The following is a 19331-nucleotide window of genomic DNA, read 5'->3' as shown; positions in this document are numbered from 1 at the left end:
GAGGGTGTTAGGAAGGGGCTTGTGATAGGATGTGGGCTTGTGTTAGGTGATTTGGGGATGATTTATGCAGTGTCTTTTGCTGCGGATTGGACACTGGAGGTGGGAGTAATTAGGTGATCGCCCATCTTAATCATTTTTATCCAGGTAGTGGGAGGAACAGGAGTTGGTAGCGGTCATTCAGCTTAGCTGGATGAAGGGGCTGGATGATGGTTTCTGTGGCTTGCCCAGTGACCTCTTTTTTGTGTGTGCTCAGACGTGATTATGGAATGGTCTTGTTTCCATCCCATTCCACCATGGTCGCAGAGTGACCTTGTCTGAAGTTGGCGTCCTGAGAAACTGTGTCTCTAGCTGTGAGTGCTGACAAGGCTGCTTTTTTGCTTTCTTGCTGATGAGGAAACTAAGGCCCAGAACCGCAGAGCTCAGAGGGTTTAGGGCTGGCCTGTCTCACTCCTGTGTCTGGAGCCACAGCCCTTTGGAATCCGGAAGCATCAGTAGAAAAGGCAAGGCCTATCTGGCTTGCAAGATGGTGTGTGTGTTGGGGCAGGGGGAGGCGGGCGGTTCTCATCCTCATGGGCTGGGTCAAATATTGAAGTCTCCTTCCAAGCCCCAGTGGGACATGCCCACCCTGGCTCAGCCCCTCTTACCCACATCCAAACCCCAGGACAGGCTCATTGAGACCCTCTCCTTCTTGTGAAGGTTTGTCCCAGAAGGCTCCTTCTGTCTTCTCCTTGTGAGATCTTGGTGCCTGGTGGCGGCCAACAGCACCACAAAAACAGCAAAGAGGCTAATGTGTGTTGTCATGGTGACAGGAGGGAGCAATGCCTGATAAGTGGTCCAGAGTGTGGCCTCCTGATCTGCCACTTCTTAGCTGATCCTGGGCAAGTGGCTTCCTTCCCTGAGCCTCAGTTTCTTCATCTGTAAGATGGGGCTCGTAAGGATACTGCCCCACGGTGGCATTGTGCCAGAGTCAGGTCTGGATACACGGATGCCTATTGTTGTTGATTATTCAGGTGGATGCCTTGGTATTTGGGTCAATTTCAGTGAATGTCCAGAATTCCAGAAATGGTGTATCCCATCTAGGGCAGTGTCTCTTGCAGTGTTTTGACCCAGTAAGAAATATGTTTACCTCCTGACCCACAGTCCACACACACACACACACACACACACACACACACACACACTGTATGAAACAATACTTCCCCTTACCCCGCAAGTTGCATCCTGATATTTTCTAGTCATTCTATTCTATTCCATTAAAGCAACATTGGCAGCCAGCCATTAAGTTAATTTCACAGTTCTCTTGTCACAAACCAGAAGTCTAGGAGGAAGGTGAAGTATTTGAAGAAACATGGGAGTTCAGGTCATCATTGAAGTTAAGAGATAAGGCAACAGAGGATGAGAGAGGGAACCCAGAAAATGGCTTAAGGATAGAGACACATCTGGGTGCCTAGCTGGCTCAGTGGATAGGGCATGCGATTCTTGATCTCAGGGGTGTAAGTTTGAGCCCCAGGTTGGGTGTAGAGATTACTTAAAATAAAATTTAAAAAAATAGTGGGGCGCCTGGGTGGCTCAGTCGGTTAAGCGCCCGACTTTGTTCAGGTCATGATCTCGCAGTTCGTGAGTTTGAGCCCCAAGTCAGGCTCTGTGCTGACAGCTCGGACCCTGGAGTCTGCTTTGGATCTGTGACTCCCTCTCTCTCTCTGCCCCTCCCCTACTCACTCTCTCTCTCTCTCTCTCAAAAATAAATGAACATTAAAATTTTTTTTTAATTAAAAAAAATAGAGACGTTTCATTTGGTCCAGTTCTGAAGGAAACACAGTTTACAGATACTAGGATTCTCTGAATCTTAGTTTCTATACATCATTCAGTCAATAAGTCGCCATTTTCATTAGGTTACTGCTCTGGGCTCCACCCCGTGCTAGGCAATGGTGAGGACACAGTGTGACGGAGACAGCCCTAGACCCTGCCTTCATGGGCCTCTCAGCCCAGTGGGGGAGACAGAACAGGCAGTGACATGCCAGAGGGGTCAGGGCAGGCAGGGATGGTGCCCGTGGGGCACAGGCAGAGGTGCAGGGCTGGAATAAGAGAAGCCTGGGGGAGCCAGAGAAGGTTCCTGCTCCAGACAGCATGTCAGGGAAGGCTGCCTGGAGGAGGGGACGCACAACCTGGCACCTGATGATGCCTACCTAGCAAAGGACAGACAGGGCAGGTAGCCTGTACCTCCCTTCCTTGGGCGCCCCCTGGCCCGTGCCCAACCCGGGATCCTCCCCTTCTCCTGGCCCAGGCTACCAGCCCTGCGATCCGCAGGTCATCTGCAACCGCGTGAACCACGTGCACGGCTGTCTGGCGGAGCTGCAGGAGCAGGCGGCGCGGCGGCGCGCGGAGCTGGAGGCCTCGCGGAGCCTGTGGGCGCTGCTGCAGGAGCTGGAGGAGGCGGAGAGCTGGGCCCGAGACAAGGAGCGCCTCCTAGAGGCGGCGGGCGGCGGCGGCGGCGGCGGCGGCGCGGCGGGCGCGGCGGGCGCGGGGGGCGCGGCTGGCGGCGCGCACGACCTGTCCAGCACTGCGCGCCTCCTGGCGCAGCACAAGATCCTGCAGGGCGAGCTGGGTGGGCGGCGGGCGCTGCTGCAGCAGGCCCTGCGGCGCGGCGAGGAGCTGGCTGCGGCCGGCGGCGCCGTGGGCGCGGGCGCCGAGACGGTGCACCTGGCGGGCCTGGCGGAGCGCGCGGCGAGCGCGCGGCGGCGCTGGCAGCGGCTGGAAGAGGCGGCGGCGCGGCGCGAGCGGCGGCTGCAGGAGGCGCGGGCGCTGCACCAGTTCGGCGCCGACCTCGACGGGCTCCTCGACTGGCTTCGCGACGCGTACCGCCTAGCAGCCGCGGGCGACTTCGGCCACGACGAGGCGTCCAGCCGCCGCCTGGCCCGCCAGCACCGCGCGCTCACCGGGGAGGTGGAGGCGCATCGCGGGCCCGTGGGCGGCCTGCGGCGTCAGTTGGCGACACTGGGGGGCGCCAGCGGCGCCGGGCCACTGGTGGTGGCCCTGCAGGTGCGCGTGGTGGAGGCGGAGCAGTTGTTCGCCGAGGTGACCGAGGTGGCTGCGCTGCGGCGCCAGTGGCTGCGAGACGCCCTGGCGGTCTACCGCATGTTTGGCGAAGTGCACGCGTGCGAGCTGTGGATCGGTGAGAAGGAGCAATGGCTGCTGGCCATGCGTGTGCCCGATTCGCTCGACGACGTCGAGGTGGTGCAGCACCGGTGAGCGCGCCCTCCTGGGACTTCCAGGTCCCCTTTCTCACGCACACAGCCTCGCCTTCGTGCATCAACAGTTCCCATTTTCTCTCAGCTGCGACCAGGGGTTCCAGTGAAATGGGAATGATAATAGTCCCCACCTCACAGGTGACGAGTAATGAGTTAATACTTAATAGAACACTGAGCAAATACCTGGTACAGGGAGCATTTCAGGGGCGTTTGCTATCATTATGGGACTTATACTCACTTGGCAGGAAATTAAAACTTCTCAAGACACCGAAACCTGGCCCCTCCCCTGGGACTGCCGCGGTTCCTGCACAAATGTCACCTCCCTAGCTAATGAAGTGGCTCTGACCCTGTCACTTTCTCTTCCATCACCCTGTTTTACATTTCTTCATAGCATTTAACCGCTGTGACACGTTACATACATCGGTCTGTTGGCTGACTTAGTAATGAATTGTGAAATTAGTGGATGAGCCCTTTCGTTCACCTACTCATTCATTCAGCTGGAACTTATTGAGCTCTTGCTCTGTTCTCCGTCTTGTGCTGGGCATAGCTGAGACCCAGGCCTGGTCCCTGCCCTTACTGTGCCCACAATTACCCAAGCCACAGCTTGGGGCATTGTTTTAAAAAAGGGAGGACTGTGCCCAGCTTTAAAAAGATCTTCCTGGCTGCCATGTAGAGGGTATGTTGGAGGGGTTGAGAATGGTGGCTGGGAACCCAGAGAGGCACAAAAACCATGTGAGCCGAAACCGAGAATCAGACGCCTATCCGACTGAGCCACTCAGGTGCCCCTGAGAAATGTAACACTTAAGGGACCGGTAGAAGGAGGAGGAGCTGGCACAGGGTCCTAAGAGGATAAGAATTAGAAGGAAATCCAGGAGAAGGCCAAGACGTGGGCAGGTCCCCAGGGTCCAGGCCTGCTTGAGCACGACCCTCCTCCTTCTATAGATTTGAGAGCCTGGACCAGGAGATGAACAGTCTGATGGGCCGTGTCCTGGATGTGAACCACACGGTTCAGGAGCTGGTGGAAGGAGGCCATCCCAGTTCAGATGAGGTGCGCTCCTGCCAGGACCACCTCAACAGCAGGTAGGCGGGGCCTGGCGCCTCAGGCCAGTTCTTTTCCTTCATTCTTTTCCTCATTCACTCAACTGTTGTGAGTCGAGGATGTGCAATTTTGACACCCTGAGGTGATCGTGCCCACCTAGGAAGTCAGCAAAATCTTGGAGGAAAATGGTAATACCCAGTGCTAGTGAGGATATGGTAAAATGAGGATACAGTATATTTTAGTGGATTATTAATTGGCTTGTACAGATATGATTTACTGAGGATCTACTATCTGCCAGGAATTTTTCTAAGCACTTTATATGCCTTGTTTTATCTTTTAATATCCCAGTTTCCATAGCAAAGTTTCCAGAATTCAGAACTCTTTAAAAATGGATACTCTGGTTTGTCTTCAGATCGTATAAATCTTTTGCCTTTTACTAAAAATGGTAACAAATTAATATCTTTCCCCCTTGAACACTACCAGCTGTTTTTCCAATGTGGGTAGGGTTCATAGATGAAGACAGATTCGGGGAGGCGGAATCCTTAATATGATTGATTACCCGGTACAGTAAGTAGGAGGTCAAACCTAATGCTGTCTGAATCTGGATCTGGGGCTCTTGAGCATCTTTTATTAGTCTTTTCAGCAACCCTTTGGGGCATAAATTGCTCCATGTTAGAGAAGAGGAAACTGGGGCTCCAGAGATGCGAAGACACCGGCCCAAAGTCACACAGCAAAGTAGGGGGGGGGGGGTCAAGCCAGGATTTCATGTTGAGTCTGTCTGACTCAAAGCTAAACTCTTTTTTTTTTTTTTCTTTTATTTATTGTTGAGAGAGAGAGAGAGTGCGCACACATGGTAGGGGCAGAGAGAGAGAGGGAGAGAGAGAAAGAATCCCAAGCAGACTCCATACTGTCCTAGCATGGAGCCCGATGCAGGGCTGAGAAATGTACCATGAAATCATGACCTGAGCGGAAAACAAGAGTCGGTCGCTCACCCAACTGAGCCCCCTCAGGAGCCCCTCAAAGACGGTATTCTTAACTGCTGTGCTGTAAGATTCCAATAACCAGTGATAACCTACAGAGGTAGCCTTGACACTCTCAAAGCATCAAGGTCTCAAAGGACAACAACAAAGATTGACGGTGCTTCATAAGGTTATATGCCAAGTGCTTTAGCCACAAGATATCATTAGACGCTCAGTGAAATGGACATTATTATTCCCATTTTCCAGATGAGGAAGCTGAGGAGCATCGGGAAATGATTTGCCCAAGGTCACATGATGAATCTGGCCAAAGCAGATCTTGAACTTGGGTCCTTCTGATTTCAGAGTCCTAATCTCTGCTCTGTGGCATGTCCATTCTAGAGGGGACAGAGAGACAGTGAACAAATAAACAAGTAAATGAGCAAGATATTTAGAGACTTCAAGTGACCTGGTAGAACACAACTGGGGGCTGGAGGTGATTTTAAATGTTTTTAATGTTTATTTATTTTTGAGAGAGAGAGAGAAAGACAGAGTGTGAGTGGGGGAGGGGCTGAGAGAAGAAGGGAGACACAGAATCTGAAGCAGGCTCCAGGCTCTGAGCTGTCAGCACAGGCCCAGTGAAGTGTCATCACTTGCTTGAGGGCCCAAAGAAATCCGTATTTTTTCCCATTAATTTATTTTGATATAGAACAGATTTGCCTGTACATCATTTGATCCTCAGCACTTGGCTTGTGGAATGTACCCGGTTTCTATTTGCTGGATGCAACATAGTATTCTTACACTTCTTACACTGTGGGATCAGAATCCCTTTACTCTCCTAAAAACTCTTTGGGGCCCCAAAGAGCTTGTTTTCGTGAGTTATATGTATCAATATTTACTATGTTGGGAATTAATACTGGGAAATGTAAAGATATTAAGTTGTTTTAAAATAACAATAATAGGGGCGCCTGGGTGGCTCAGTCAAGTTAAGCATCCAACTCTTGATTTCACATCAGGTTATAATCTCGAAACTTGTGAGTTCAAGCCCCGCATTGGGCTCTGTGCTGACAGTGCAGAGCCTGCTTGGGATTCTCTCTCTCCCCCCCTCTCTCTCTGCCCCTCCTCCACTCGCTCTCTCTCAAAATAAATAAACAAACTTAAAAAAAATAAAATAATAATAAACCCATTATGTTAATGTAACCAGCATACTCATATATTTTATGAAAAATAACTGCTTTTCATAACAAAAAATGTAGTGAGTGGCATTGTTTTGTGTTTTTGCCAGTCTTTTATGAAAAAAATTTTTTAAGTTTATTTATTTTGAGAGAAAGAGAGCACAAAACTGGGGGAGGGGCAGAGGGAGAGGGAGAGAGAGGGAATCCCAAGCAGGCTTCACACTGTCAGCATGGAGCCCCATGCTGGGCTTGAACTCACCAACCGGGAGATCATGACCTGAGCCAAAATCAAGAGTTGGAGGCTTAACCAACTGAGCCACTCAGGCGCCCCACATCTCTTTGATGTCTGGCTGAAAAGAAGGCAGCCGAATTCTCGGATCTGCTTCTGCGTTCTGCCTTTTCTCACGCAGCCTCTGGAAAGTACCCTGGACACCAGGAAGAGAATAGGGAGAGGGCAAATAGCGTCTTAGTCTTAGCGTTATTACAAAGATACTTTTGACCTCGCTCAGCTTACATTCTGAGAACCGCTGCTCTAAGCAAGTGTGCCTTGTAGGGTTTTATTTTACACCAGCAGAAACTGGGGCCCAGCGAGATAAAGTGACTTTCCAAAGTCACACAGTGGCTGGGTTCTATCCCAGGTCGTTGGGCCCTCCAGGCCCAGGAGGAGTCCCTGTCCTCCTCAAGCCGCCCTCCTTCCCCCCACCAACCCCCCCGCAGGTGGAACCGCATCGTGGAGCTGGTGGAACAGCGCAAAGAGGAGGTGAGCGCAGTGCTGCTGGTGGAGAACCACGTGCTGGAGGTGGCCGAAGTGCGCGCCCAGGTGCGCGAGAAGCGGAGGGCCGTGGAGAGCGCGCCCCGAGCGGGCGGCGCCCTGCAGTGGCGTCTCAGCGGCCTGGAGGCGGCTCTCCAAGCTCTGGAGCCCCGCCAGGCGGCCCTCCAGGAGGAGGCGGCCCTGCTGGCCGTGCGCTTCCCGGCTCAGGCTGCGCGGCTGCACCAGGGTGCGGAAGAACTGGGCGCCGAGTGGGGCGCGCTGGCCAGCGCGGCTCAGGCCTGTGGCGAGGCCGTGGCCGCGGCCGGGCGCCTGCAGCGCTTCCTGCACGACCTGGACGCTTTCTTGGACTGGCTGGTGCGCGCCCAGGAGGCGGCGGGCGGTGTCGAGGGCCCCCTGCCCGGCAGCCTGGAAGAGGCCGATGCGCTGCTGGCTCGCCACGCCGCGCTCAAGGAGGAGGTGGACCAGCGCGAGGAAGACTATGCCCGCATCGTGGCGGCCAGCGAGGCGCTGCTGGCGGCCGACGGCGCCGAGCTGGGCCCGGGCTTGGCACTCGACGAGTGGCTGCCGCACCTGGAACTCGGCTGGCACAAGCTGCTCGGCTTGTGGGAGGCGCGCAGGGAGGCCCTGGTGCAGGCACACGTCTACCAGCTCTTTCTGCGCGACCTACGCCAGGCTCGGGCGGTGCTGCGCAACCAGGTGGCCGCTTCAGTGTTCACGCGGTGGGGGATTGTGGCCACGGGGGAAAATGTATGGAGGGAGTTTTTGCAGGGACCGCTGCGTTCGTGGCTTGTCCGAGGTCAGTGGGAGCGGGGAGGGTGTTTGGGATCGCGGGTTTGTGGCTCATCCAGTGTGAACACGTGTGGGCAGGTGTGTAACAGGATTTGAGGATTAGTGTTTTATCTAAGGTGGCTAACAGTGTGTGCACTATCCCAAGTCAGTAATGCACTTGGATATACACTGCACTGGCTTCCTGCGTTTGTGGATTGTCTGGAAGGAAATAAGAAGGTGAGGTTAATTGATGATGGTTAATGGGGTTCAAAGATCTTGGGGTGGATGAGGGAGGATAAAGATTATGCAAACAGGTAATTCAGGCTGAGAGGTTATCTGGATCAGCAATTGATTGTGGATTATGTGCTTGTGGGTGCCCAAATTAGCAGATAATCTTCTTATTGGGAATGGCAACGTGCATTCCTTACGGAGAGGGTAACTGTTTATGGTTTGAGAGATGAAGTGCCATGGTTATCTGGGAAGAGCGCATCCATTGGGAGATCATTCTGGGATGTGGGAACCAAGTTTGAGCATTTGGACAAGACAGAACATCCTGTTTTCAGATTGCCCAAGAGTAGGTACCAAGCTTTGGAGATTTTAGAAAGGGTGACCACCAGTGCTGGTCATCTAGTGAAAGCTGACCCAGTTTGAGGGTTAACTGGGGGGACAGACGGGGAGCCCCTGGAATTCTGAGGATACTGAATATGGGAGGTGAGGTGGCCTTAAGAGAACCTTTCTAACCCACCCGTCTTACCAGTTAGAAAAATAATCCCAGAGAGGGAAAGAACTTCCTTGAAGTCACACAGCACCCAGTTCAGGCTTCATCAGTTAACCAAGTATTTACTGAGTGCCTCCTTTGTGCCAGGTACTATTCTGGGACTGAGCACACATTAGGAAACAAAACACAAAATCCCACCCTCGTGCAGCTGGCCTTCTAGTGTGTGTGGGGAGGGAGAAGATGAAAAACAAGTAAATGCAAATATATATTTATGTGTGTATACATATATATATATATATACACATATATATATGTATACACACACACGATATATATAATATCATGTCAGGTAATGCTGTGAAAGATAATAAAGCAGGGTAAAGGGATATAACTGGGGTGCAGGGTGGTGTTTTTGGCAGATGGCCAGAGACCTAAAGAAAGTTAAGGAGCCCACTATGGGCATATCTGAAAGGAGGGACCAGCCAGGCAGAGGGACTAGCATGGGCAAAGGCCCTGAGGTGGGATCATGCCTGGCCTGTTGGATGCTAGAGCACAGTGAGCAAGGGGGAGGAGCGAGGTGGCAAGCCTCTCCCAGGTCCAGGACGGAATGGAGCAGGGCGGACCTGAGCACCACCCCTCCTCCTCATTCCCAGGAGGTGGCACTGTCGGGTCTGGAGCTCCCGGGCACGGTGGAGTCAGTGGAGGAGGCACTGAAAAGGCACCGGGATTTTCTCACCACGATGGAGCTGAACCAGCAAAAGATGCAGGTGGCGGTGCAGGCTGCCGAGGGCCTGTTGAGGCAGGGCAACGCCTACGGAGAGCAGGCCCAGGAGGCTGTGACCCGGCTGCTGGAGAAGTAGGTCCCTCGGACCCCAGAGGCACAGGGGGTGTGGTCTGGGCGTAGGGGGTGTGGTCTCGGCACGGGGGTGTGGTTTGGGCATAGTGGGCGTGGTCTAGGCGGGGGGTGTTGTCTCAGTACAGGGGGTGTGGTCTCGGCACAGGGGGTGTGGTTTGGGCATAGCGGGTGTGGTCTCGGCACAGGGGAGAGATCAAGAGGTCAGGGCTCCTCTGCTTTACATCATGATTTCTGCTTCTCTTCCCCTCTCGGATTTTTATTTAATTTCATACCGTTTTAAATTTGCTTTAAGTTGATACTTTGCGGAAAGGTAACTCATGCTCAGAAACCCAAAAGATACACAAGGATATATAATGAAGTTGCTCTCTCAAGCCTGCCCTCAGCCTGAGGTAGCTGAACTGGTTGTTAACGTGTTAACTTCTTTTCCTGGATGCCCTGCATCTGCCCTGCCCTTCTGGTGCCCCGATCTAGCAGCTAAAGGCCAGAGCCGTGTTCTGTTCTAGCTCTCTAGATGGGACGGTGTCCCCTGCCATGCTGGTTGTCGGATATTGTGAGTGAGCACTTCCCTCTGGCCCCAACTGCCTAGTTTCCTAGGAAGCACACATGGTGTGTGTGTGTGTGTGTGTGTGTGTGTGTGTGTGTGTGTGTGTGTGTGTCTTTCCTGCTGCTGTTGCACATTATCAGTCTCTTCTATCACCATCTGTCTGTCACCACCGCCCGGTCTCTTGTCTGTCTTTGTACTAATTAAGCAAAGACATTTACTGGTATCTACTGTGTGCCAGGCACTATCCTAGTCCCGGAACAAAACAGTACCCGCCCCCCAAATTGCAGCCCTCAAGTAGAGTCCTTTATAGGGGCTCCTCTAGGCTGACTTTATCATCATCACTGTTTCTGTCCCTTGTGGTGAGCCACAGGGGCCCAGCGCTGCTCCTTCTGTCTTTCCATCTGATGGAAAGCATGCCTGGTGCCTCCACCACCATCCACAGCCCAGAGACCCCAGACCTTCCTCTGTCTGGGGCTCAGGTGTCCTTTTCCCCTAAATTCATCTGGGACAATGCTGGAATTTTCTTTTTCTTTTTTTTTTTTTAATTAAAAAATTTTTATTTTTGAGAGAGAGAGAGAAAGAAACAGAGCGTGAGTGGGGGAGGGGCAGAGAGAGAGGGAGACACAGAATCAGAAGCAGACTGCAGGCTCCAGGCTCTGAGCTGTCAGCACAGAGCCCAACGTGGGGCTTGAACTCACCAACCGAGAGATGCTGACCTGAGCCAAAGTCAGATGCTTAACCGACTGAACCACCAAGGTGCCCCAAGGCTGGAATTTTGTCAAGGAAACTTTCATGGGGGTTCTGGTCCTGAAGGTATAAACTCATGATCTACTGCTCCCAGCACCAGGCCTGGACCCACCCTTCCTTTACCCCACACTTCTTGAGTACCTGCTGTATGCCAGGCTCTGCAGAACGAAGAGGAGGATCCTGGTGGACTGCTCATTCTCTGATTCCCTCTTCCTTCCTTCCTTTTCTGTCATTAATCGCTCCATTCATTCTATCATGTATTCAGTGGACTCAGGTACCGAGTCCATACTCTGTTTCAGGCCCTGCGTGGGGCAATGCTGGGCGTGCAGCCGTGACCAGGATAGCACATGACTCCTGCCCTCACAGAGCTCACATGCTTTCTTACAAGGATGGCCCAGAATGGTCGAGACTGGGATGGGAGAAATGCAGGGGGTTGTGGGAGCCCCAGGGTGATGTCTGCCCTAGGCTTGTGCTGGGTGAGGCTGGGAAACACAGCAGGAACTGAGACAGCTCTAATCCCTGCCTCCCTCACCCCTGGGTCACTGACAGTTGCCTAGGGACAGGTTTTCCACCCTGTGGAAGTTATTCTAAAACATCCATTTGCTGGGGTTTGGGGGGAGGGCTTTCCACACCCATAAGGGGGACAGAACCAGTGCAGAGCTGTGGGCTGAGGCCCTGACATCAGACAGGGTCAGATGCTAGCCCCTGCTCTACCCCTCAACCTGTGAGATTCAGGGTGAGTCGTTTAGTCCCTCCATGTGCCTCGCATCACCTGGAACCTGGCCCAGTCCTGTGTGTGAAGTGTTCTCATGATCTGCACGTTGCACTTGAGAGGCTTGGTTAGGGGAATGGACTTGCCTAAGGTCACAGCCAGGATGTGACCCAGCCGTGATACGAAGGATGTGAACCCTGCTGTTTTCTCTCCCTCCCTCCCAGAAAGGAGGGATTTTCCTTGTTCCTAGAACTGATGCTAGGCAAGTTGGCTGGTGAAGACCTGGAGGGATTATTTCAGTTCAGTTTCAGAGGCATTTCCCATTTTCTGGCTCTTGAGCTGAGCCCCGGGCAGGAGGGAATCAGTACTTGGCTTGTTTGTCTCTGCCTTGTCTGGTTCCTCTGTCCAGCTCTGAGCCGGGTTCCCTGTAGTTTTCTCTCACAAGCTTTGCCTCTTTGCCTCCTTGCCTCCATCTATCTGTATATCTCTGTGTCTCTGTTTCCTTCTGTGTCTCTCCCTGTTTTTCTCTACCTGCATCTCCATCTCTCTGACTCTTTATTCTCTTCTGCCTCCCTCTCTTTTTCATACACTTTACCTTTGTTTTTGTCATCTCTCTTTCTCTCTGCCTTCATTCATTCATGCATTCATTCATTCATTCAAGAAATATATATCAAGCACCTAAGGTGTGCCAGGCTCTTTTTCTAGGCATTGAGGATACATCTGTGACCAAAACAGACAAAAATTCCTGCTCTCACGGAATGACATTCTAGTGGGGGAGATGTCATATGTATATGTAACATATACAGTGTATTAGATAGTGCTAAGTTGGAGAGAGAACATTAAAGAAGAAAGCCAGAACGTGTTGGAGGGTGATCAAGAAGGGCCTTGCTAAGAAGGTGGTATTTAAGTAGATGTTGAGGGGAAGAGGGTTCTGGGCAGAGGGAACAGCCAATGCCAAGGCCCTGAGGTAGGAGCAGCTTGTTTAAGGCAAAGGAAAACGGGATGTCCCCAGTCCCCCTCCACCGGGACTCTTGGGCATTTGTACTGTGGGCAGGAGGCCAGGCTGCCTGGGGCTGTGGTCCTGGCTGGCTCCGGGGTGGTGGGGCTTGGGTCCAGCCCTGCCAGTTCACCCAGGCCAAAAGTCTGGCCCTGCTTGCCAGTGTACCTGCCCACCCTCTCTTCCCATGCCCCACTCTCTTCCCTGTCTCCAACTCTGTTGCACCCTCCTTTCTGGCCAGCTGTGTCTTTTACTGCTATCGGCTTGCCACTTCTCTGCCTTTCCCGGTTGTCCCTGCCCCGACTCTGTCACTTTCACTCCCTTTGCCTCCTTCTCTCCCTCTCCTTGTCTACTGCTGTTGGTCTCTCTGCCTCTCTGGCACTTCCCTGCTGCCTTTCTTTACTTGTCTTTCCTTATTTTTTTCTCTTCTTGGGTTTCTTTCTCTTTATCTGTGGGTATCTGTCAATCACTTCCTCTTAAGGTCTGTTTCTAGTCTTGTGTCTGTGTTTATCTCTCTCTGTAGGCCTCTGCACCTCTCTCTCTCTCTCTCTCTCTCCCTGAATCTGTGTTCCCCTCCTAATCTCTTGCTCTCTAGGTGTCTCTTGATCTCTAAGTTGCTATCTCTCTGTATCTCTTACTCTGTCTGCAGGTCTCTTATCTCTCTCTCTCTCTCTCTCTCTCTCTCTGGGCTTGTGTCTGTCTCTCTGTCCCTCTTTCTTTATAAGTATCTGTATTTCTTTCCAGATGTCTATCTCCGTCCCTCTCTCTCTCTGTCTCTCTCTCTCTTGCTCTCTCACTCTCCCTCTGCCCCTCTCCAGTTCGTCCCTGGTTCTGCCCTCATTGACGTTTCTTTGCCTCTCCCCCCATCCCTGCCTTACTCTCTCCTCTTCCTTGCTCTTACATATGCTCCGGGTTCCTAGCCCTGCCAAGCCTGATGCCCTCACAGCCCTACAGCCAGTGTCCCCCCTGCTCACCCCCCCCCCCCGACCTAGGCATGCCCCAGCCCCTCTCTCCCCATCCCCAGGAGCCAAGAAAACCAACTACGGGCGCAGCAATGGATGCAGAAGCTACACGACCAACTTGGGCTGCAGCACTTCCTCCGAGACTGCCATGAGGTAGGAACTCCAGCTGTGCTGGGCACAGTGACTTCTTTCCTAGGGAGGGAAGTGTTCCTGGGCTTGAGGCGCCATGGGGGCGGGGACGCCCCGTCTAAGTGGGTCGCGGAGCGACGTTCACTTGGAGCCGCCAGGAGGCGCACGGATTCCAGCCTCAGTGCGCAAGCTCCGCGGCTCCCGCCTCCTTTCCCGTGGAGAAGGAGGGAGGGGCCCTGGGCGCCCCTGGCAACGGCGCGCGTTCGCGCCTACGGGTCCCGCGGGGACGCGCGGTGATCTCACCTTTCTCTCGGGAGATTTGTGAGAAGCGCCTTGCTGGGGAGAGTGGTGGAAGACGCAGGGTCAGGAGCAGGCTTGGGTAGACCAGAGGCCCAGAGCGCAACTTCAGTCAAAAACAAGCCTTAACCCCTTTAAGAGTGTCCAGCAATCAAGCTCTATTCCTTTAGAGATGATCTACACATCTGTAAGGATCTCCCCAAATCAGAGATGGTCCAGGTCTCCTTCCCCATTAGAGACGGTTCAGGAGACATGCTATCTCCCCTTCCTTCCCCTGCGTTCCATAGAAACTGTTCTAGACCACATTAGAGATGGCCGGGTAAACATTTTCCTAACCCCAGAGATGATCCTGGTCGCAGCCATCTACCCAGGATCATTGCCCCCTGCTCCTTAATGATCCAGTACCCAAGTTCCTCCCAAACAAGGATGGTTCAGGAACTATTTCCCAATTCCTCCTATTAAAGATGGTTTGACACCCTCCGTGGTGAACCCCATGGGAGATTGTTGTCCCCATATATGAAATGGACAAGGGCCTCCATACCTCCCACCCCCACATAACTCAAGCTCATTAGAGATGGGTCTGGGACACAAGTCCACTAGAGATGGGTCTAGGAACCCCCTGTCCTCCTCCTTCCCAATGGAGATTATTCTGGCAGTCTATCTTATAAGTCCTTCTGGCAGAACATCTTATAAGAGATGTTCCAGGACTCCTCCCATATCCTCTATCTGTATTTCTGAGATAGCCAGGAATCTGAGTGCTTTCTCATTCGAGATGGTTCAAGAGCCCACCCCACCCCCACCCCATACTTCACATGGCGGAGGTAGCCCAGGCCCCAGGTCCCCCCTCCAGCCATTCGATTAGGTCCAGGAACTCCTCCTCCCTCTTGTGAGATTGTTCTGGACCAAGTAGCTAGCAATAATCTGAGATGGCGCAGAACCCTCCCCTCACCCCCCAAGCTTTAGAGAGGTGGTGAATCCTCCTCCACCCCCCAACTGAGGCCCGGCAAGGAGGCGGGCACGGAGGCAGGCAGGGGGCGCGCGCGGGCGGGCGCGCTGCCGCGGCGCGGGGGCGGGAGCGGGGGCGCGCATCCGCTAGAGTCTCAGCCGTCACCACCGCTGCCACCGCCGTCGCAGTGGAGGGGCGAGAGCCCGCCCGCCGCAGGAACGCTCCTCCGCCAACGCCGCCGCCACTTCAGGTCCCCGGGGCGCCCAGGGGAGGGGGCTGACGCGCGTCCCCGCCGAGGCGTTCGGGGAGGGGGCTTGGGCGCGTGCTCGCCTGCCGAGGCCTCGGGAGGGAGGGGCGCGGGCGGCGCGGGGGCGGGTCGGACCCGCGCAGGGACCCCAGCCCTGGGGAGGGGCAGGGATGCTGGGAGCTGTCCGCGGTGCTGGTGCGGGCGGGACTGAGGGGCCGGGTCCCCAGGGAGGGAAGCGAAAGAGGGGGGACTTCTAAGGCTACTCCGGAGGTAGTCTGGATTTGCTCTGGGGCTTAAGGAGGTCTCATCCTCTCTAGGGAGCTCTCCTCTGGGTAATGGGGGATTTGACGTTTGCCCTGGGGCTGGGGGTTCTCAGCCTTTTGAGAGGTTTCTTCCTTGGTTCTTGCGCGATCTGTATTAGCCTTAGATGATTGATGGCAGCAAATCACTTTTGCGAGGGTCGGCTTTGGACGATGAGGGTCTTGGATTTGTTCTGGGTTCGGGGGCTCTGATTTTGAGGGCCATTTCCTTGGTTGTTTGGGACTCTAGCTTTGCGCTCTGTGATGGGGGTCAGTCACTTTCGGGGGACTTTACCTTGATGACGAAGTACCATCTCCTTTAGGGGCTTTGCCTTCCCTGGGAGCTGTGCCTGCCATTCGCAAACTCTTCCCTGTGTGTTGGAAACCTGTGAATTGAGTTGGGGGGTTCAGCATTTGACTTGGCTCTAGTGTGTGTGTATGACGGAGTCTGAAGCTGACCAGGACCCCTAGGGAGCACATGCTCAGGGGACACAGGGTGGGGTTTGGCCGGCTCAGGATTTGTCCTTGGCTATGACTGCAATTGTGCATTTGCCTCTCAGACCAGCTAGAGTCTGTTTTTTTTTTTTTTTTTTTTTTTTTTTCTTCCAGGAGGGAAGAGGAGGATCTTGTGACTGGGGGAGGGGGGAGAAAAAGGGGGAGGAGCAAAATGTTCCAGGTGCCAGGTTTGGCCATGAGTGGGTAGGGAGATTCCGGCTTGGGGGATAAGTCTTATTTGGGGGGGGTGTCGCTCAGAAAGCAGCCTTGTGATTGGTCCACCTGCTGAGGGGGTTCTATTCTGTGCTTGCATTTTAGATGACTGGTCTTGGTTGGGCGGGGGGGGGGGGGGAGTAGAACTGGCTTTAGTTTGGGAAGGGGGTTGGCTTAGGAAGCTTCTATCCAATCCTGTTGAGGAGTCTGGGACTATATTTTGGGGTAGGCTCATTCGCGGAGCCAGAGAAGGCAGCCCTGTTGCTTACTTTTGAGAGTTTGGCTTTGGCTAGGGGCTGCAACTAGTCATGGTTTAGGAGAACTGTGGTCTTGGAGTCCCAGGACTGAATGTGGAAAGTCCTGTGGGCTTATTAGGGAAGCTGGAGCTGGGTTGTGGGGGATGGGTTTACCCCAGATTGGAGGGCTCGTTTGGGGAGAACTAGACTTGGATCTAGCTGGGAAGATGTTTAAGGGTTCATCTGGCCATGTTGGGAGGTTAGGGCTAGATACAGGCTTCATTTGATACCCTTGGGAATGGGTTGGGAATCTTCGAACTGGTCCTTTTTGGAGGTGGCTAAGACTGAATCGAAGGGTCAAAGTGTTACTATTGGGAAGATGGTGGGGGAAGATGGGCTAAACGGGAAGTTAGCTAAATTAGGTGAAGGTCTAGTTTTGGAGGGTTGATTGGTCCTGAATGGGAGGAGGCTGACTGGCCCAGGAGCCATGCCTTTGGGGGCTTATGGGGAGTTGAGAAGGGCTGCCCTGAGGACAGGGCAGCTAAGACATTGGGAATTCTGTGGGTGCCCGTCCATCCTCCACCCCTTAAGAAAGAGCTTGAGCTGTGCCCACCCTTCAACAAAGACCTCACCTGCAAAGGTTCTTCCATCCCTTCCTCCCTCCCTCCCCCTAAATCTAGCAGCCTGGGCTTTGAATCTGGAACCTTCTGGAGGGGATAGGGTGCTGTGCCAGGTTGGGGGAATCGGCTGAGCTCCTCCCCCTGTCCTGCACAGCTGGATGGCTGGATCCATGAGAAGATGCTAATGGCGCGCGATGGCACGCGGGAAGACGGCCACAAGCTGCATAAGAGATGGCTCCGGCACCAGGCGTTCATGGCCGAGTTGGCTCAGAATAAGGAGTGGCTGGAGAAGATCGAGAGGGTGAGGATGTAGAAGGTGCCTCTGCACGTGCCAGGTGCTGGAGGCCTCCGGGGAACCCACATCTCGGTTCCTGCGCCCTCCACTGCTGCCCTGCCCACTCGCACATCTCTGAACCACTTCAGATCATTTCCACATCTGCTCCTAGCAATGTGGCCTTGCGGAATTCATGTAACCTCTTTGAGCTTCAGTTTTCCCATCTGTAAAATGGCTAGCATCTCTTCTGCGTGGTGCCCTTACTTTCCTGGTTGTTAAGTATTTTAACTCCCCCACCAGGTTTTCTCTCACTCCATTTGGAGCTCCTAAGATGGATGTTCAGGTACAAAGGCTACAGCAGTCCTGGGAAGCCCAAACGTGAACTTTGGATTCCTACAACCCTGGGCTCTAATTGTGTGTACGCCTCTTACCAGCTATGCACCTTGGGGAATTGTGCTAACCTCTTTGAGCCTGTTTGCTCTGCTTGAAAATTAAGGAAATAATAAATATTGCTACTTCCCTGGACTCTTGTGCACGTAAAGTCCTTAATACAAGGCCAGGCACCTAGGAGCTTAATTGCTACGGTATTGTTATTTTTCATATGTGATATAACATATGTAGCTCTAGGCCACCAAGGAGCTTGACTTCGGTCTTGGAGGAACCCAGCCTCAACCCTCAAACTGATCCCTACTCTTGCTGGTCCCCTAGACCTACAGCCCTCAATACCCCCTCTCCTGTGACTCAAAGGGGACACCCAAGTCAGCCTTGAATACTTAAATGGCCGTTGATGCCCCACAACTGGTGGCACAGGGCAAAGCTACTCTTTGAGTTTAATGGAAGTCCATTCTCTCTGCTTCTTTTGCTCTTCCTCTATTTCTCTTCTGTCTCTATCTCTCTCACGTATCTGTCTTTCTTATGGCCCTCTCCCCGTGTTTCTGACTTTATGTACATGTCTCTGTGTCCACCACTCTATGTCTGTCTGTCTCTCCCTGTCTTCCTCCCATGTCTTTGTTTGTGTCTCTCTGTCTGTCTCTTGCCTCATCTTTCTTCCCACATCTTGGTTCCTTCCATCTCTGGGCCTGTCTCTGTATCCACCCCTCATGTCTCTGTCTCTGTGTGTGTCCCCAACTCCTTGCCCCCCTCTCTCTCTCTCCACATCTCTCCCTGTGTCCCATTGCCTCCATATTTCTCTGTCCCTCCTCACCTTCCTCTCCCTCCCTCTCACTTCTTGTCGCCTGCCTGTCTGGGACAGGAGGGCCAACAATTGATGCAGGAGAAGCCGGAGCTGGCGGCCTCAGTGCGGAAGAAGCTGGGTGAGATCCGGCAGTGCTGGGCCGAGCTGGAGAGCACCACCCAGGCCAAGGCAAGACAGCTCTTTGAGGCCAGCAAGGCCGACCAGTTGGTGCAGAGCTTCGTGGAGCTGGACAAGAAGCTCCTTCACATGGAAAGCCAGCTGCAAGACGTGGATCCTGGTGGGGACCTAGCCACCGTCAACAGCCAGCTCAAGAAGCTACAGGTATGGCCTGGCTCACCCAGACAGGGACTCCCTGTGCCACGGGGTGATGGGAATCAGGGTCAGACTCCACTCAAGGTGTCTTACACAGAGGGATTCAATACAGAGATTTATTTCAAATGTGTTAGGAGGGTTGGAAGAACAGAAGGAGAATACTGAGGAAATCCAGTCAATAGTAAATGTTGGAGGTAGCCACCACCTGGAGGGCCTGGGGTACAAAGGGGAGAAGAAGAATTCAGAACCAAGAAGCAGTAGTTAGATAGCCAGCGCACTGACGGTTTCACAGGACCCTGATGCCTATTTCCTGGATAGAGAAACCAAGGCCCAGAGGTAGGGGAATGGCTTTGCACAGAGAAAGAATGACATTCATGGAGAGCCTCCTCTATCAGTCTCTGTGCCAAGCTCTCCCTCTTTCCAGCAACCCGTTATGATCCCCCATTTTACCAATGGGGAAAGTGAGGCACAGAAGGCAAGCACCTGGCCCAGGGACACACAGCTAGCCAGTGACTCCCTAGGACACAGAGAGGGCTCAGGGAACAGACACAGTGTCTGCCTTATCTCCGCTTCT

At 53.4% G+C, this 19331-nt stretch overlaps 1 protein-coding gene across 1 annotated transcript in view; it reads left to right on the top strand.

The window, feature by feature from the left end:
• The window catches only part of SPTBN4 (spectrin beta, non-erythrocytic 4), a 74545-nt gene that overhangs the window by 27709 nt on the left and 27505 nt on the right, over positions 1-19331 (top strand). The window contains exons 13-19 of the mRNA XM_042919618.1: positions 2285-3245; positions 4191-4328; positions 7136-7886; positions 9330-9532; positions 13557-13647; positions 17131-17277; positions 18503-18766. Coding sequence (XP_042775552.1) covers positions 2285-3245; positions 4191-4328; positions 7136-7886; positions 9330-9532; positions 13557-13647; positions 17131-17277; positions 18503-18766 — 2555 coding nt within the window. The remainder of the gene's footprint in view (positions 1-2284; positions 3246-4190; positions 4329-7135; positions 7887-9329; positions 9533-13556; positions 13648-17130; positions 17278-18502; positions 18767-19331) is intronic.

This window comes from Panthera leo, chromosome E2 (genome assembly GCF_018350215.1).
Source record: "Panthera leo isolate Ple1 chromosome E2, P.leo_Ple1_pat1.1, whole genome shotgun sequence".
NCBI lineage: Eukaryota > Metazoa > Chordata > Mammalia > Carnivora > Felidae > Panthera > Panthera leo.
This window is presented reverse-complemented; position numbering and strand designations above follow the sequence as displayed.